At 41.3% G+C, this 19,506-nt stretch overlaps 2 protein-coding genes across 5 annotated transcripts in view; one reads left to right on the top strand and one right to left on the bottom strand.

Annotated features, from left to right (window-relative positions):
* Nucleotides 1-7,240, top strand: part of itih6 (inter-alpha-trypsin inhibitor heavy chain family member 6) — an 18,703-nt gene extending 11,463 nt beyond the window's left edge. Inside the window, exons 10-17 of one of the 4 annotated variants that reach the window (XM_047367423.1) lie at nucleotides 2-31; nucleotides 212-229; nucleotides 335-382; nucleotides 483-506; nucleotides 587-682; nucleotides 761-874; nucleotides 974-1,357; nucleotides 6,431-7,240. In XM_047367423.1, the coding sequence (XP_047223379.1) occupies nucleotides 2-31; nucleotides 212-229; nucleotides 335-382; nucleotides 483-506; nucleotides 587-682; nucleotides 761-874; nucleotides 974-1,357; nucleotides 6,431-6,693 (977 nt within the window). In that variant the 3' untranslated portion in view covers nucleotides 6,694-7,240. The remainder of the gene's footprint in view (nucleotide 1; nucleotides 32-211; nucleotides 230-334; nucleotides 383-482; nucleotides 507-586; nucleotides 683-760; nucleotides 875-973; nucleotides 1,358-6,430) is intronic. The other 3 variants (XM_047367441.1, XM_047367432.1, XM_047367449.1) reach the window with 3 other exon arrangements.
* Nucleotides 7,237-19,506, bottom strand: gdi1 (GDP dissociation inhibitor 1). Its single transcript, XM_047367462.1, has 11 exons — nucleotides 19,186-19,506; nucleotides 17,804-17,911; nucleotides 17,543-17,642; nucleotides 15,461-15,595; nucleotides 15,148-15,346; nucleotides 14,856-14,987; nucleotides 13,223-13,322; nucleotides 12,917-13,088; nucleotides 12,183-12,327; nucleotides 11,991-12,045; nucleotides 7,237-9,705 (listed from the first exon to the last, which is right to left on the bottom strand). Exons 1-11 carry the CDS (start codon nucleotides 19,228-19,230, stop codon nucleotides 9,553-9,555), a joined length of 1,344 nt encoding a protein of 447 aa, XP_047223418.1. The 5' UTR covers nucleotides 19,231-19,506; the 3' UTR covers nucleotides 7,237-9,552.

Genomic DNA, 19,506 nt, shown 5'->3' with positions numbered 1-19,506 from the left:
GATGTTTCTACTTCCATTCAGAGTGAAGAAGGTAAGTTTGAATTGCCCCCTAACCTTTAATATGGATTACAGCATTTCACATATCAGCCTATTTCTAAATTAGAAAAACTGGTAACAGAACAGGAATGAGAATGTCACTTTTTACTGGTTATGTCTGGTACCAATCTGCTTTCAGACACTTTTTTAAAATATAATATTTTCTTCTCAATAGATCTAAAACTTGTGAAAGGTACATGTAACAGCTAACTCTTCATTAAAGCAACAGCTCATAACATGAACAGAATTGAGCATTTTTTATTTTTTTTTATTTTTAACGACTTCTTCTATTTGCCAGATTATGATGCAACATATAATTATGACTACGATATCAGCTACGATACCTGTAAGTTTTTGTTTTTATTATTTGGGGAAAAAAATCTGCGCTTGAGCAACTTCAAAGACTCAAGAAGTTTTATGTTTAAAACCTTTGCTCTTTTTCTCAGGGGATGATAGGAGTGATTCATTTGGTGAGTTTATGAAAGTGTGGGAATCTGTATTTCCTATGTTGTGCTCTGCAATATATGTCCAGTCCTGTCATTGCTTTCAGTGCTTGGGAGTGAGGAGGACTGTCCTTTAGTTGAATGTCTTGTCCTTTTAGAACCTCAATCCAGACTGAACTCTGTGAGGCTCTTCTCCTCATCAGGTCGGGATTGATTTATTTTCTTTGAATTACAACGGTCAGCCCTCTGTCTGTATTTAGTTTCTGCATTGTCTGTTATAGTTGATGGAGATCCTCATTTTGTGGTCAAACTTCCAAAGTTGCACCAGAACCTGTGTTTCACTGTAGATGGCCGAGCCGATGATGTTCTCAGACTGTTGGAGGATCCAGATCGAGGTAAGTTAAAGTAACATTTCTCATTAGATTTAACATATATTTTAAAATGCTTGTGTGACATTTTACTGAGTGTGTTTTTGAGCTATGTTACTCTTCAAGGTATTATTGTGGATGGTCACCTGATGGGGGCTCCCCCAAAGCCTGGAGCAGAAGGCCGTTCCCGGACGTACTTCGACCAGCTCACCATCTCATTACCAGCAGGCAGTCCTCCTGACATCATCATCACTTTGTCACTGGATGGTGTGGTAGTGGATGGGGAAGGAAGGGAGATCCTGCCTATTAATCAACAGGGATCTGTGACAAGGCAGGGTGTGACGGTGACTGTGGACAACCATCAGAGCTGCTGGATCGAGCTGGCTAAAGGTGTGAGGTTCCTGGTGCTGTTCCATTACTACAAACAGCCCAACTACCTGCAGATGGCTCACCTGGGGTTTTACATCACAGATGGAAGGGGTCTTTCAAGGTTAACCCAAGGCCTCCTGGGTAAGCTACCTGACTTTTGTGTCTAAAAAATATTTAGCTGGAGGAAATTTTTAATATCCCTCCAAATCTTCAAGTAAGAGATGTTGCTGCTGCACTAAAAGCTTAATTTATATCCAGTCTGTTTAAACATCATTAACATGGGAGCCATGTCATTGTTTTTAAAGAATTGTTTCATATTGCAAAACTGCCGTGATTTTTCACTGCCGAGGAAAACATCCAGGGCCATGTTTTAACATCACAGAGTTATGCAATTAAACGACATATGTTTAACATCATCACCAAATTCATTTTGGTAAAATCAAGCCACATAGTTCTGGTTTCTTTAAGGTTTCAGAGCTGGGCGAGCTCTCAGAATTAGGAAACGAAACTGAGGAATCTCAAAGTTTAAATCATCACCCTCCACACTAATTGGTATCCATAACAAAGATGTGAAAAATGACATAAAATGAATGTATTTTTTATTGTAGTAGCATTATCTCATCTCAATTTTTGTACATTTACAGTCCTATTAAAAAGCATTTTTCACTTTCCACATTTCCTTAGTTTTTTAACATTTTGCTACCCTGTTTTTGTCTTTTCCCAAAGAGGCCAAAGATCCCTCTCACATTATGCTCTAACAATGGGAAATGTTACAGAAGAATAGTGTTATCGGATTGGCAAGGGGTGGTTATACACACTATTACAGTAATAGTCTTGCACAAGGCTGTGAATCAATACCCTGATTTTTTGATTAAAGGACAACCACACCACCCACTGATGCAAAGTCTTCCTTATTTAAATAGAAGCTTTGGAGGTTATAAAACTCAATTTATTCTGTTTAGCCAGCTCCACTTACCTGAGCACAAAGAAAGAAAGAAAGCTATAGTTATTGTTTTTTACACACATACACAAGCTCTCACTTTTCTGATACTAATTAAATTTTTTTTGTGTAAGACTGAAAATGCAAGACTATGAGCTGAAAACATTCTCTATCATCACAGGACAAGCAGGTTTAAGATATACAGCTAACAGTACCCGGCAAAAGTTTTCACATCCTCTGAACATGTTTAGTCCTTGAACCACCACCTTAACGTGGTGGAGGGGTTTGAGTGCTCAAATGATCCTAGAGGCTATGTTGTCTGGGGCCTAAATGCCCCTGGTAGGGTCTCCCATGGCAAACAGGTTCTAGGTGATGGGTCAGACAAAGAGTGGTTCACGAATCCCTCATGAAGAACAAAATATCGAGGCACGTGATGTCGCCCGGTACGGCGGAGCCGGGGTCCCACCCTGGAGCCAGGCCTGGGGTCGGGACTCGTCGGAGAGCGCCTGGTGGCCGGGTTGCTCCTCGTGGGACCTGGCCGGGCCAAGCCCGAACGAGAGACGCGAGGCCATCCCCCAGTGGGCCCACCACCTGCAGGGGGAACCGTGAGGGACCGGTGCAAAGAGGATTGGGTGGCGGACGAAGGTGGAGACCTCAGCGGCCCGATCCCCAGATGCTTAGGCTGGCTCTAGGGACGTGGAATGTCACCTCGCTGGGGGGGAAGGAGCCTGAGCTTGTGCGGGAGGTTGAGAGATATCGACTAGAAATAGTCGGGCTCGCCTCCACGCACAGCGTGGGTTCTGGAACCCATCTCCTTAAGAGGGGTTGGACTCTGTTCTACTCTGGAGTGGCCCACGGGGAGAGGCGGCGGGCTGGTGTGGGTTTGCCTGTTGCCCCCCAGCTCAGCCATCTCGTGTTGGGGTTTACCCCAGTGGATGAGAGGGTCGTATCCCTGCGCCTTCGGGTTGGGGAGAGGTCTCTGACTATCATTTCAGCCTACGGACCGAGTGGCAGTGCAGAGTACCCGGCCTTCTTGGCGTCCCTGTTGGGGGTGCTGGATAGTGCCCCTCCCGGGGACTCCATTATTCTGCTGGAGGACTTCAACGCCCACGTGGGAAATGACAATGACATCTCGAGAGGCGTGATCGGGAGGAATGGCCTCCCTGATCTGAATCCGAGTGGTGTTTCATTATTGGACTTCTGTGCTAGTCTCGGATTGTCCATAATGAACACCATGTTCAAGCATAAGAGTGTTCATCAGTGCACCTGGCACCAGGACACCCTAGGCAGGAGGTCAATGATCGACTTTGTTGTCATGTCGTCAGACCTTCGGCCGCATGTTTTGGACACTCGGGTGAAGAGAGGGGCTGAGCTGTCCACTGATCATCACCTGGTGGTGAGTTGGATCCGCTGGAGGAGGAGAAAGCCGGACAGACTTGGCAGGCCCAAGCGCATAGTGAGGGTCTGCTGGGAACGCCTGGCAGAGCCCTCGGCCAGGGATGTATTCAACTCCCACCTCCGGGAGAGCTTCGACCAGATCCCGGGGGATGTTGGAGACATAGAGTCCGAGTGGACCATGTTCTCCGCATCTATTGTCGATGCTGCTGCCCGTAGCTGTGGCCGTAAGGTCTGCGGTGCCTGTCGCGACGGCAATCCCAGAACCCGGTGGTGGACACCGGCAGTAAGGGATGCTGTTAAGCTGAAGAAGGAGTCCTATCGGCTGTGGTTGGCTTGTGGGACTCCTGAGGCGGCTGACGGGTACCGTGAGGCCAAGCGTGCCGCGGCCCGGGCTGTGGCAGAGGCAAAAACTCGGGCCTGGGAGGAGTTCGGTGAGGCCATGGAGAAGGACTACCGGTTGGCCTCGAAGCGATTCTGGCAAACCGTCCATCGCCTCAGGAGGGGAAGCAGTGCTTCGCCAACACTGTTTATAGTGGGGGCGGGAGACTGCTGACCTCGACTGAGGACATTATCGGGCGGTGGAAGGAGTACTTCGAGGATCTCCTTAATCCTGCCATCACGCATTCCGTGGTGGAAACAGAGGCTGGGGACTCGGGGTTGGACTCTTTCATCACCCAGGCTGAAGTCACCGAGGTGGTTAAAAAGCTCCGCGGTGGCAAGGCTTCGGGGGTGGATGAGATCCGCCCTGAGTACCTCAAATCTCTGGATGTTGTAGGGCTGTCATGGGTGACACGTCTCTTCAACATTGCGTGGCGGTCGGGGACAGTGCCTCTGGATTGGCTGACTGGAGTGGTGGTCCCCCTTTATAAGAAGGGGGACCGGAGGGTGTGTTCCAACTACAGGGGGATCACACTCCTCAGCCTCAGGAGTTTGGTCCGCATTGCCGGCACTAAGTCGGACCTGTTCCCAGTGCATGTTGGACTCCGGCAGGGCTGCCCTTTGTCACCGGTCCTGTTCATAACTTTTATGGACAGGATTTCTAGACGCAGCCAAGGGCCGGAGGGGGTCGGGTTTGGGGACCAGTGGATTTCGTCTCTTCTTTTTGCAGATGATGTGGTCCTGCTGGCCCCCTCTAGCCAAGACCTACAGCATGCGCTGTGGCGGTTCGCAGCCAAGTGTGAAGCGGCTGGGATGAGGATCAGCTCCTCCAAGTCCGAGGCCATGGTACTCGACCGGAAAAGGGTGGCTTGTCTTCTTCAGGTTGGAGGGGAGTTCCTGCCTCAAGTGGAGGAGTTTAAGTATCTCTGGGTCTTGTTCACGAGTGAGGGAAGAATGGAGCGGGAGATCGACAGACGGATCGGTGCGGCTGCCACAATAATGGGGGCGCTGTGCCGGTCCGTTGTGGTGAAGAGAGAGCTGAGCCGAAAAGCAAAGCTCTCAATTTACTGGTCGGTCTACGTTCCTACCCTCACCTATGGCCATGAACTTTGGGTCATGACCGAAAGAACGAGATCCCGGATACAAGCGGCTGAAATGAGCTTCCTCCGTAGGATGGCCGGGCACTCCCTTAGAGATAGGGTGAGGAGCTCGGCCATCCGGGAGGGGCTCGGAGTAGAGCCGCTACTCCTCCACATCGAGAGGAGCCAGTTGAGGTGGCTCTGGCATCTATACCGGATGCCTCCTGGACGCCTTCCTCGGGAGGTGTTCCAGGCACGTCCCACCGAGAGGAGGCCCAGGGGACGGCCGAGGACACGCTGGAGGGACAAAGTCTCTTGGCTGGCCTGGGAACGCCTTGGGCTCCCCCCGGAGGAGCTGGAGGAGGTGTCTGGAGAGAGGGACGTCTGGGCGTCTCTGCTGAGTCTGCTGCCCCCGCAACCCGGTCCTGGATAAGCGGAAGACGACGAGTACGAGTACGAGTACAGTACCCGGCAAAAGTTTTCACATCCTCTGAACATGTTTAGTTTTTGTGATAGACCAGCACAAAGAAGAGTGTAGTTGTGAAGCAAGGAAAATGGTTCTAAATAGTTTTGATTTTTTATATTTTACAAATTACAAATTTAAGACTGAAAGGTGAAGCATACATATGTATGCAGCCCCTTTTATTCTGATACCTCTAAATAAAATTCAGCCCTAAATAGAATCCGCTTGTTTATAATTCAATGTTGGTCTAAAGAGTCATTGTTGAAAGAAAACCAAAAGATGTCATGTTGACAGTTTGCCACAGGAGGCACAGTGAACATAAAGGTGCTCTGATCAGATGAGACCAAGATGGAACCATTGGGCCTAAATGCTAAACAGTATGTGTGGCAGAAAACACACCTTACCCATGCTAAATCATGGTGGTGGTAGCAGCATGCTGTGGGTCAGACTTGGGAAAATGGGCAGAACTAAATACAGTATACAGTGCTCGATGTACCAAGCTGGTAGAGACATACCGTGAAAGACTTGCAGCTGTAATTGCACTGAAAGGTGGTTCTAGTTTTGACTCAGAGGGGCTGAACACAAATGCACACCACACTTTTCAGATTTATTTGTGTAAAACATTTGAAAACCATGTTTGTTTTTTCACAATGATTAACTTTTTATTGTTCTGGGTTTCTACAAGAGTTTGTGTAATAAATTTAAGACTGTTTTAGAACTTAAGACTATTATGATTAAATTTGAACACTTGTCTGAGTGTTGAAAAATAAAAATGTACTTAACTTTAACTCCGATAAATACTTTTTTATTAGGATTAAGACTTTGCAGAAACCCTGTGGGTTGGTTTACTGGGAATAGGTTAAAGGCACTGTTACTTCAAACCCTAAATGATCACTTCAAAGTGAGGAAATGCAGTTGGTCATACTTAATCACTGCTGCTCTTTATCTGCCTGCAGGTCAGTTTCAGCACTCTGACATGATCGTAACTGTGACGAATGATCATCTGCATAAAGGCGCTCACCCACACCACAAGGAGGAGGTTCTGGCGAGAGGAATCCTGAGGTGGGGATCACAGGAGATGCCAGTGACTTTACAGGAGAAGACGGTGAAAGACTCGGTGCAAAAGCGCCACCTGGGCAAATGCTGGATGGTTCCTAAGGCAGAGATCGAGAGACTGCTGAGTCACTCCTATGAGAGTTATGTGGTGAACAATGCGTAACCCTAGCTGAGTCAGCTCCACCTGTTTTTTATCAGCACCACAGCTCAGGTACCGGCAGTTCACCGTGGACCAGTAATAAAACAATGAAGCTAGCTGGGAGTCCACTGGATAAAAACATGTTGTCCCAGTCAGATAGAGAGGTGGTTGTGAAACAGGAAGGGAATGGGTGGGGCAGCTTGTAGGCAGAAAGAAGAAGTAATAATAATAATGAAAATATACAGTTACTCAAATACAGAACTGAACAGAGCCTCTTTATCACTCTCTGTCACTGACTGCATTTATTCTGTGTACTGTATCTGACACAGAGACTCAATGTGCTTCTGGTTGCATGGGAACAACCCATCATCCATTTATGCTGAAGCTCTGAAATTCAAGTTATTTATTAGAATGATCTTATATGTCATTCTTCTCTGTCTGAATCATAAGTAATTATTAAAAGCATCACTGTATAAACTGTAACCTTGAGTCCAAGTATGTATAAGGCTTTGCATGAATTACTTCCGGAATATGTAAAAAAACAAAAAATACAAATTTGAGGCAATCTTTCCAGGTTTGCCATGTGCTTTTTATTTTTCTGTCATTTCATTTCATAGTTTAATTGGTTTTATTTGTTACACAAGACATTAGGCATTGTTCACATACTAGTGATCAAACAAGGACAGTAAGTTTTCTACTACTCAGCTGGCACTGTTTCTTTTGTCAATTTCGAGGGATGTTGTTGATAGTGGTTTTCAAAAGCCATACTGGAATGGAAATAAAAACAGCACAACAACACACAAGGCTTCTTTTCTCACTAAATAAAAAAGGTATGGTGAGAAGAGGTGTTGGAGAGCGGGAACAACAGGTAAACAATATTCCAGTTTTCCTCGGGTAACGTTTCCAGGATGAGCACACACATTATCCCGAACGGTGCAGTGTGTGAATTCAAGGCTGAGATTAAGTTTAACTTCCATCAAACGTGTCTGAGGAATACCAACATAACATTATATCATGTAATGATCACAAAATAAGGTAAACATAACAAATAACACAGCAAATAAACAAATTAGAGCAACAAAACAATCAGAATTTAAATCAGTAAAAGTAGCATGTTCAGCATTTGACTTGAACCTTTCCACAATACGTCAGCAAGAATTTAAATAAATAGATCATAGGGATAAGATACGAACATGATGCTTAGAGTTTAGAGTTGGTAAAGGTTTGGTAGTGGGTGATAATGGAGCTGCTTTTCTATCAAATGACAGCAGCAACTTGTCTGTTTCATTTCACTTGCATGACAAAACCCTTAAACTGGCATGAAGCAAAACGATTTCTCTCCCACAGTATTCAGCCAGCTCTGCACACGCAGCTGCAGTGAACTTTAATCATTGCCAATAACAGAAACACCCATTTTGGCACAACACTTACCTTCAACTATGTTGTTAAAACAAAACAGTCAATTTATCTGAAAGGGCCCATGCATCTGATACAGACCCAACGTTAAGGCTAAATAAAAGCATCTCGGTTCATTCTGAAAGGGTAGAACATGAAAATGCGGCTTCATACTTCAGCTATGCTACAAAGTCCTCGCAGTATGGGAGGATCCAGCTTCTTTTTCCACCTCACATCTAGAAGGGGAACGACTTACATCAACATGAAACACAAGGGGTCAAGCAACCAAGATAAGATGGGGTGGTTTCACCAAGAGCTGAAATTTCAGTCTTCATTTTTAAAAGCCAAAAAACCCTCGACAACATTCCCCACATTCGTTCTGTCCTCCATGCCACATTCCAGTCAATTAATGTTTAACATCTTCGACAGCCATGCCCCAAAACTTCACAAACCACTCCACAAATTCCCTTTTTTTAAGTTCAACTTGAAGACCAGTTTTTACCACTGCTCTGTAAACTTCATCACTTCAGCCAGTGAAATGTGCACCCATTATATAGAAATAAACTCTTTAATAATTTAACAAGTTAGAAAGTAAACTATTCAGTTTTAAAACTGACATTACGTAACTGAAACAAACAAAGAAAAGTGTTTTATTTTTTGTTTTTTTTATGTAAAGGGGTTTGGAGGGGTGACAGTTATAGCCACTGATTAGCGCGCCTGCTTGCACTGGGAACACAACAGCGTTGCAAAAGTGAGCAATATCAGTTGACAGAACAGCCCATTTATATTTCTGTGTTGACCACATTACGTTTTTGCCAAATGGAGCGTCATCTGTCTGAGTCACGCATTTAAAAGACGGGGTAAGACAGGGAGTGAAAGCAGGGTTGACAGGAGCGGTGCGTGGAACGGTCCAGGGTCGGACCGCAGCGTCGATTCGGTCTATGTACAATACTACAGTGTAAAAGATGCATGCATTCAAACTGGAGGTGACCCCAACAAGAGGATTCTGTGCTAAGGTCAGAGAACGGAGCTCAGACCTCTCAATGCCGTCAACCTTCTTAACAGCTAAAGCCTGATATGGAAACGACAGACAAAATCGGACTTAAAAATCTGCAACAAGTCAAAAACTCACCCCTAAGGACAAAGCAAAAATTTTGACTATCCTGTTTATTTCACAACTAAAAGAAATACCTAATCAACCCTGCTTTTCAGTGACATAGAAAGGGAGTGTTTGAAAAGCATGTATGTGTTTGTTTGTGAGCATTTATGAATTTCATTGAGAGTGGAAAGAGGGAGCGAGACTAAAAAGAAATGGAGGCACATGTCTGAAGAGACGCAGAGCTCACTTATTCCCTCACTCTCACCCATCCACTCCAAAATCCTTCCAATCCGGGGCAACCTGAGCGGGCTCTGCCGTCTCTCAGCTCCTTTTCTGCCTTCGCTTCTTTTTCTGCTCCCACCCTTTTCCAGAAAGCCCTCAAACCCCCCTCACTGCTCATCCTCCCCAAAGACGTCATTCTGTTTGCGCTTCATGTTCTCAAAGTCAAAGTCGGTCCCAGTCATGCGCTTGTAGATGTCCTTGATGTCATTGCAAGTGGTCTCAAAGTGAGTTGTAGCATCGTAGGACCTTGAGGCAAAGACCTGGAAGACAAAGTGAGAATTAATCATCGACTCATTTCTGTCTGGTAGGGGTTTTCCTCCTGTTCCTTACTAGTTCTGTTTAAAAATGTTAAGACACAGTCCGAGAGCCACAAACCAATGCATCACTTCAAGCATCTCTTCTAATAAATGTTTGATCCTCCTTTTGTTGTATTTTAAAAATTTGCAAAAGAAGGGAGGGCAGGGAGACAGTTTATCTATTATCGTTTTTAAAACATGGCTATGACATTTGGGCGGAAAAAGTAAGCTGGGCTCACATACAACACTTGAGTTTCCTATTTATAGGTATGTGGTTTGGTAAATTTAACATTTTTTGCTTTCATTTATAAACTACTGACAACATTTCTTCCAAATTTCAAATAAAAATATTGTACTTTAGAGCATTTTCTATCACAAAATGACAAATTGTCAAAGTAACAAAAGTGCAGTATTTTCAGACCTCAAATAACACAAAGAACAGTTGATATTCATTCCACCTAATGTTTTAAAATAGGAATCAGTATTTAGTGGAAAAATTGATTTTTAGTCATAGCTTCTTGCAACTTGATACACTTCCAGTTTTTCACAGTGCTGTTGATTTCAGGTGATGACCCAATCAATACCTCATTAAGTACAATGATATTTGATTTTGTTTGAATGGACACTGGAACTGAAAGGCTTACATACATGTTAAAAATTTTCATTTCAGAAAAGAAATTTGATATTGAAGTTGAAGCTGATGCAGATGAAGCATTAAGTAACAGCAACTCCTAATAGACTGCTTCTAACCATGTCCCTCACTTCGTACATGCTTACTAACTCAGATCTTTTCACTCCTCCCCTGGTAGCCCAGATTTGTAACAGTGGTTGGATGAATTTAATTCTCCACACCAACCTGGTTCTAAAACTAAAATATAAACAAAGCCTCTCAGGCCTGGGCAGATGTCTTAATGTTTATTAATAATTACTCTTTGTGGGAAAAATGCTCTTTACAATGTGACTATAACGTCTGATCTCTGACTTATATTTATAACCAGCACTGCAAATGAGAGTTACATACACTGCTTCACGCAAGTGTTATAAACACTGGCTGGATATCCTTAAGATTCTGGAGTATTTGGAAACAGAATCGTACAATTTTAAACTCCCCTCAAAAGGTGATTATGAAAGAGAAAAACAAATACATGCATTTCATACCAACCACTGGATAATGTTACTTTATCACCTGCTATATCGCTTTATCTGCACTGATAAAAATTTAAATCTGTCTATATGAGTGGACTGACTTGACTATATATTTCTGTAAACCACTTGGATCTGATGTTTTAATAGTGCCTTGAGACAACACTTGCTGTAAATCGGCACTAAATAAATAAACTTAATTGAATTGATTACCCTTACCATGCCAAATGCTTTCATTAGCCACAACAGCGGGATGTCCGACCTATTTTCTGATTATTTCAGCTAAAAACTATTTGACCACGTAGCCCTCTCCTATAGATGACAGGAGTGGATGTTTTACCAAACAACGCTTTATTTATTCACATTTAGACCAGAATAAAAAGTGTTTGTAGACACACTAACATGAGTAAGAATATAAGAAACAGCGCTTCTCCCCTGACAAAACTTGTGCTTTGGCCCCATTAAAGAATTGGTGCCTAGAAAGCACTGCTTCATCGGGTAAAACAAAGAAGTGGTGCGAACGCAGCACGAGCAGCAGTTTAGTACAGGGTCTGAGACAGCAGCTATGTTTGGAGCTGAATGCAGTCTCGCCAGAATGTTGGTGCTTAACAAGCAATTTAGTGTTGCATGTTCCCTTTCTCTCTTTAAATCTTTTGCATACTAAATTGTTAGAAAAAAGGGGAAACTCCAGCATGCTGTTAAACCAGCGGTGAAAATATATTATTCAACATTTTAGTCTCCTGAAAGTTTAACAGTGTGCAAGAGCATATAACTTTGCAGCAAAGGGAATAATTATGAGGGAATTAATGTGAAGTAATATATAAATGCAGCAAATTCAACAAAACTCATTCTCTAAACCAGGGTTCAGCTCCAAATGGCTCCTTGGACATTTTCATAGATGAAAACTTATCCATCCTATTTTTGCTAACATTTTATGTTTTTCTTTAATCTAAAACCTGAAAATAATAGTAGATATTTATCAAAAAGTATAGGTTTTTTTGTAAAGGTCATGTAACATTTGTGGCTCTAAACTAGTTTTAATTAGGCAGACTGAGGGCAAAACTGGCTCTTTGGATTATAAAGACACAAATAACAAATAATCTTACCTGGCTCTCAGTGCCATCATCTGTGGGCTCATAAAGGTCACTAATAGCCACAAACCTAAGGAAAAAGGAAGAGAGAAAACTCTATTTCTGCATATTATCAGAACATTTACTACAGCTACCTGCTTGTTTGTAAAATCATAAAACACAAAGTGTCGACAGACTGAACAGAAACACATTTAGTATGGTACTGACTTTTGATCAATGGGCTCCAGGAGCTCCAAGGCTGGCTCGATCTCAGCCTCGGGTTCACTGGTCTCCACTGTGGTGCTGACGATGGCTATGTACTTCCCCTGGGCTGCCACGTTGTGAGCATAAGAGATCATGCACACGTAGATGTCTGGTCCATTAAAAAAGAAGTTAAAGAAAAAGAAAAAATGTCAATCAGAATCCCTTTTAATCAGTTTTAGGCCAATTTTAGTCCAACCGTATTTGTAAGCGGTAACATCTTATCTCAAACCTAGACTTTTTAATGTAACAGAGGTGGCTCCATTTTGGGCTGATTAGATCACTGAGTATAACTTAAAGAGTCCGTTTCATATTTAAAATACAATTTAAAACACCATATATTAGTAATGCCATTAGTTAAGCCGTGCTATTCTGACAGGAGTGCAAATTAATGTGTCAAGTTGTCAAGGAGACCTGCATAAGTTAACGAGTTGATGAAGAAAATAACTTTTTACTATCAGGTGTGTTTAATATTATGCAGCTAATTAGAAGAGATAACACTGAGTTTATTGACAATGTCAAAGAGATCTTTAGTTATGATTTTATGATAACAGAAATCTGTGGCTTTGGAAAAGGAAAAAAAAATATTTCTAAGCTAAATTTGTGGTGTTTAACCAGAAGATAAAAATGTATCTATCTTTCTGTTTTCTGCAAACAATGTTATCAGAGCCTGCTGTTAAAAGTACACAGATAATTCTCACCTGAGTTACGGTTGACCTGGTTCTGAGGGATGATGATCTGGCAGGAGTTAGCGTCATTAGTGTTCTTGATGGGGTGACTCAGGATGCAGATGACACGGATCACCTGGCCCACCTTACGAACACGGTCTGGGATGTAGCTGGGGTCACAGATGAGCTGCTTGCAACGAGCCACCTGCAGCAGAGGTGCAATTGATCCAGTAAGCGCATATGCATCATGTTTCAAGATATTCTTTTTGATGTATCTATTTTCAAACCCAACCTCAGTCATCAAACAAGAATACACCTTATATATTATGGTGGCCATACCTCGCCTTCTGACTTCACTCCAATCACTTTGTCACCCTCCATTACAATCTCATCCACAGGCTTGTTCAGCATGTAGGTTCCCCCATAGATTGCGCTCAGCCTAACAAACAAATTACATCATAAGTGTGTTTTTTCTTTCTTTCCATTTTATCATTATTTACAGGTGTGAACAGAAAAAAAAGCATAAAAAGCCTCAAAAGAAATATTTTTTTTTCTATTGCAGAAGCATAATCTCACACATCCTCTAATTTTGGGTAAATGTATTGAGAGAGGAAGTTAAGAAATCGCTGTTTTGTAGAAAATGACCTATAACATAGTTGCTATACCCCTGCTATCAATACTTTCTAAAACCCAGTTTGCCAACGAGACAAGATTCCGCCCTCTGCTATAAGTTTTAACAAGGAGGAACCTTTAGCCGTTCCTCTGGATTCTCTGTTGATCATCCAGAGTCCTGGGTGTACTCTTATGCTCTCTTTTCTACAGCTCACCCCACATGTTTTCTATAAGATTTAAGTCTAAGGACTGAGCTGACCATGGATGAAGGTTGATTTTGGGTTTTGGAAAACTATCCTGTTAAAAGACACAGTGAGGAGCTCTTTTCTGTATTCAGCTCGAGGCCACCATTTCACTCCTTAACATTCGCCCAAAATGTCATAAAACGCCTGTGAAATGCAAAGCCAAATTACAATAGATACTGTTCTTGAACCATTTGGAGCACATGCCATAGTCTTATCTCTTTATAAAGGTAACACTGAATTTGTAACCTGAGTATTCAAATATATTGTAACAGTAACAAGTTTGTAGTTTTTAAAGTTGTAACATACAGAAATGTAATATTTTTTCTCACGTCTGGATTGTTTTTGTTTGTTTACATGGAACTGTACATGGATGGCTAAAGATATGGACCTATAAGTCCAATGATGCTATAGATACAAATTGTACCAACTACAAGTTCAAAGTTGATAACAACAAAGGTATTCTGTAGAGGTTTTTCTGTTAGCATGTCCAGATGTTTTCTCTATCAATCTCTCAAACATTTTCACAAGTACCACTGCTGTGATTGGGTCTGCAGATACCATAGGTGAACAATTTTTGTTGAAAGAGGTTTGGAGGTCTTTTTTTAACCTCTCTTACCATCCAGCTGAATGTAAGCAGCAGCAGGATAAACTAGGCTCCTCATCAAGCCTTGTCTGTTCCAGTTCCAGCTGTTTTAAGCTACTTTATTATCAACAAAGGTTTTGTTGAGAAGCTATTTTGCTGAAGCTATTGCTGCAGCTCTCTATGAGTGATCTTAAAAGATTTTTGGATCTCCTCTACTTTTCTTTTCACTCTGCATGGAGACATGGTGAATTACTTCAGTTTCATTTATTTATAAGGAATTGCTTGGGGTGCTGATAATTGTGTCCCTGATGATTTGTTAAAAACAAACATTTCTTTACATGGCATTGTTTTTTACTGAATATATATACTCACATTAAAGGCTTGATTTATCTAAAATGTTCAGGGGATTATGCAACTGCAATAAAATATTAGTTTAGTTTGAATCTTTTTATACATCTGTAGCAGGGTTTCCAAACACTTTGTTTACCTCTGTACAGAAATTTCAACTAAATGATGAGAAATGATTAAAAACCTGGCAAATCCCTGTGGCAGCTCTCCCAAACCATAAAGGGGGTAGAGGTAGGGGCTCTTTCCATAACGTGCCAGTGATTCACTGTACAGTTTGATACGATTGACCGTCTCCAAACAGGGAACGTCAAGATAGCTGGATGTAGAGAGAAAACAATAAAGAAACTGGGCTGTTTTGGTTTCACATTAATTGCTTAATTGCCTCTTTATACTGAACATACTTCCAAAGGTAAATCTCTACAACAAAGCTATTTAATATTTCTTGTACATTTTTGATTTATTTTTTCTTGTCTTACTCATCTGTCCTGTAGAGGGCCAAGGCGTGGCCAGTGAAGTCGATGACATCTTGGCCGAGGTCAAATTTCTTGTAAACATCCCTCATGGTGGTGGATTTGGGGTCCACCCCCTCAAAGGTCTTGGGGTCATTCTCATCGAAATTGGCCACAAAGACCAAAAACTTACGAAACCTTCTCTTCTCAAACATTCCCATCAGATCTAGACATTTAAATAAGACGATTCAACTCAAACTGTACCAATAAATGAATGATAATAAGAGCAACAAACCCCTCTTCATATATTCGTATCCGATCAGACTTTCAGGTGTCTTACTTGAAGCAAGTGCCTCAGTCTCAGTTGACGGCACCTTGTAGATCTTTCCTCCTTTGTAGACAAAGCTTCCCTCCACCACTTTAAAGTCTAAGTACCGTGTCACTTCTGTGTATAGCAGCATCTTCACAAGCTGACCTAAAATACATATATAAAATACACCTTCTTTAAATCTGCTGGATAAATAAGAAAGGTTTTGTGGTATTAATTATTCAACAATGACTTACAAAAGTATTGATACGCTTTAAATGTTTTTCCTATTTTGTTACGTTATAACAGCAAACCTCAGTGTATTTTAAAGAGATTTTATGCCGAAAGATTCAACACAAAGTAGCACATGATTTGAAGTAGAAAATAAATAAATAAATTTTTACAAATGGTTCAAAGTTCTGAAAAGAGTGATGTCCATTTTTATTCAGCTTCACTCAGTCAATGCTTTGTAGAACCACCTTTCATTGCAATTACAACTGTAAATCTTTTTGGATATGTCTTTACCAGCTTTGCACATCTAGAGACTAAAATGTTTGCTTAGTGTTCTTTTCAAAATAGCTCAACAAAAGTGAAAATGGATGGAGAACATCAGTGAACATCAGTCTTGTCACAGATTCTCAACTAGATTTATGTCTGGACTTTGACAAGGCCATTCAAACATATGAATATGCTTTGATCTAAACCATTCCACTGTAGTCCTGGTTGTATGTTTAGGGTCGTGTAGGAAAACCTCTATCCTAGTTTTAGGTCAGTTGCAGTTTCTAACAGGTTTTCTTCCAGAATTGCGCTGTATTAAGCTCCAGCAATCTTCCCATCAACCCTGACCAGCCTCCCTGTCCATGCTAAAGAAATATATGGGATGGTATATTCATGGTGATGTACAGTATGAGTTTTTCTTTACACATAGCATTTTTTAGCCATTTAGGCTAAATGTTTAATATTTATCTCATCTGATTAGAGCACCTTCTTCCACATGTTTGCTGTGTCCCCTACGTGGTCTGTGGCAAACTGACCTTTATTTCAATAATGGCTCTCCTCTTGCCACTCTTCCATAATGGCCAGATTTGTGGATTGTACAACTAATAGTTATGGATGATTTATCTGGAGGAGGTGGATCTCTGCAGCTCCTCCAGAGATAAAATGAACTGTTGGGGTTTGAAGTTGTACTCTATCCATTTTCAGGTGATTGACTGAACAATGCCCCTCTTGGTCAACATGTGCCATACTGTGCCAATGGGCAAAACACTTAGGTATGTCTTTCCTAAAAGCTCTGTAACTTTGCTTTCATTTACCTTAGCTGCATGAATCTTGCACAGGTAATGTACACAAGTAGATGTAGGGTTTTCAAAAGTTTGTAGCTTAATTAATGATATTTCTAAAATGCTTACATACTGTAGAATTCAGAAAAGCTTCTGGCGAGGGAAACAATCTTCATTTTTTTCTGTGTTTAATCCTCATTATCTCTGGACCAATAGCAGCTACTGTGATATTTACACTTCTGATGGATTCTCCTAAGTTTTAGCTTTAATTTGATACCAAGATTATTTAAATAGTTTGTAATTGCTGAGAAAAACTCAATTAGATTTGGGCATGTTATTTCGAGCACAAACTTCATGAAAACCCCTTGAGGCTTAAGAGGAATTCTCAAAGGTTGGAATATCGTTTTATAATGTTACCCTGCTTTAAACCTCTCCACAACATTCTCCCTGACTTGTCTGCTGTGTTCCTTCTTCTTCTTCTTCATGATGCTGTTTGTTCACTAACAAACCCCTAAGGACGTCACAGAACAGCTGGATTTCTATGTAGATTATATTCTCCATTTACTAATTAGGTCATGTTTGAAGGCAAATAGTTAAATCAGAGTACAATGGGCTGAATACAAATGCATGTCACACTTTGCAGATTTGTATTAGTACAACAGTTTTGAATGTCCATGAATTACTTTCCTTTCACTTAACAGTTTTTGCGCTGTTTTTGTTGGTCTGTCTTACAAAATCCCAATATAACACATTAAAGTTTGTTTTTGTCATGTAACAAAATGTGGAAAAGTTCAAGTGGTATGAATACTATATATACATCTAACCCAATACTGACCATTAGCCATGAGAAACTTGGGAATGAGGTCAACGTTCCAGTCCCTTCCTCTGCCCATTGTCTCAGGTGGGCTATCAGGTAGACTAAAGCGCTTGTACAGCTGCAGGACACGAAAGAGAAACAGTAATATAACATTTATAAGACTTACACAATCAGACAGCTACGGCTGCTAAGAAAATGAACAAAAAAAAGCTAAAATGGAATACACTGAAGGATAGAATTTTTTTATATGTACATATACTGATGTGTCGTCCACTGTACCTCTTCCAGGGGTGTAATGGAAGAGCTTTCCCCACCATAGTATGGGTTCCTGTCCATGTGTAGAACCTTTTTCCCATTCACAGACATGATCCCGGACAGAATGCATTCCTGCATGAAACATGTTTAACAACCCGGCATCAGCAAAAGACGATCAGAAAAGAAACAACCAGAGATCAACAAAAACAGAGAGAGAGGCTTATTTAATAGACAGCTTTAGAGATTTATGAAAATGCGCCATCATTATCATAACACAACTGTTGTACTCTTCCTGCAAACCTCTTTGAAAAAATGCATTTTGTTGGTACTAAAATTAGTATAAAAATAAACGACACAATTTGTCAGCTGAATGAACATTCCAGATGGGAGCTCTTTGATGGGGTCTGTGGGAGCTGTATGTACATGCGTAAAAAGATAGTTACACTCATATGCGTGCAATAATAACCTATAACAGATTTTCAAAATTAAAGTAGCAAACATTGCACAAGCATACCTTCATAAGTAGGTTAAAAAATATATTATTTAAATAAAAATGTAACTGGGCATGGGCTGGTTAAAGGTAACAAGGTGTAATAGATCATTGGGTCATTTATGCCATTAATGATTTAAGAAAGAGGTATTTTGACTTATTATACTGGGAGGCTTGTTGAAGATGTGCAAACTGACCCAGAGCCAGTAATAATAATAATAATAATAATAATAATAATAACTTTTAACTTATTTTTTCACTTGTATTTCTTTAATAAATATAAAATCCATAATAATTGCTTTTAAATCATTTTTATTTAGCATTTAGTAATTAAATATATAATTATTATTAGCACAGATAATATATTAACGTGGAGAAAGAAAAACAAATGTCTAAGAGGCATGTCATACATTAAAACTACCCAGATGTTTGCTGCTATAGCAGCGAATACAAATATGATAGATTTGAAATTGTCACATAAGCCTGTCCTTGGTATTTCTGTCGCATTGCGTGTTTAGAGAAAGTAACGCCGTGAATAAAAGCTGTGCTAAGGCCTGTGCGCCAACCTCAGGATGGAGGCCTGTCTATGCAAAGAGGAACATGACACACTGAAGGGTTACGCCTAAAAGATGCTACAGGGCGTAACACAACACTGAGCAGCGTCTGCAGCCGTAATAAACCCCCCACACCCCGCAGCTAACGTGAGATCTGCTTGCTTCTGGTGAGAAACCAAAAGCTCGACTGCACTTTTATTTAACGATATGTCTAATGCACAATTATCTGATGTCACAGCACACAATTGCAGCTGAGGCTTTTACTCCAGGACTGGGAGGGGAAACGACAGCGGGCCTTATCACTGTCAAAAACATCCTTTAAAAAGTTCATCCACTCTTTGTTTTTATTTGTCTCTACTTACTGTGAGTCCGGTGCCCAAAACGATCACATCATATTCCTCATCCATGTTGTATCACCGCCTCTCCCGTCTCGCCCTCTTTTTTGCCTTGGGAAATGAAAGGGTGCTGAAGGAAATAATGCCAGTAAGTCCACAAAAAAGCTGAGAATACTTCCTCTCTTTTCTCTCAGGCGTGACTGCTTTAAACGGCTCTTCAGCGATATGTGTTATTTATTAATCATTGGGCATTAATGATCAATGGGGAATACAGCCCACACTGTCACCGGCAGAGACGACCAAAGATGGCCCTGTTCGTGGAGCGATCAAGAACACTATTATCCGCGT

Source organism: Girardinichthys multiradiatus, chromosome 1 (genome assembly GCF_021462225.1).
Source record: "Girardinichthys multiradiatus isolate DD_20200921_A chromosome 1, DD_fGirMul_XY1, whole genome shotgun sequence".
Taxonomy (NCBI): Eukaryota; Metazoa; Chordata; class Actinopteri; order Cyprinodontiformes; family Goodeidae; genus Girardinichthys; species Girardinichthys multiradiatus.
Note: the sequence above shows the minus strand (reverse complement) of the source record. Positions and strands in the feature narration are given on the sequence as shown.

What these genes read in the sequence shown, in the direction of transcription:
- gdi1 (XM_047367462.1), bottom strand. Translation starts at nt 19,230, where the DNA reads ATGGATGAGGAATATGATGTGATCGTTTTGGGCACCGGACTCACA. An exon ending in CCATTACACCCCTGGAAGAG is followed by an intron (nt 17,643 to 17,803) that starts GTACAGTGGACG and finishes CGTGTCCTGCAG; the next exon opens with CTGTACAAGCGCTTTAGTCT. An exon ending in CCAGGTCAACCGTAACTCAG is followed by an intron (nt 12,328 to 12,916) that starts GTGAGAATTATC and finishes TTAATGGACCAG; the next exon opens with ACATCTACGTGTGCATGATC.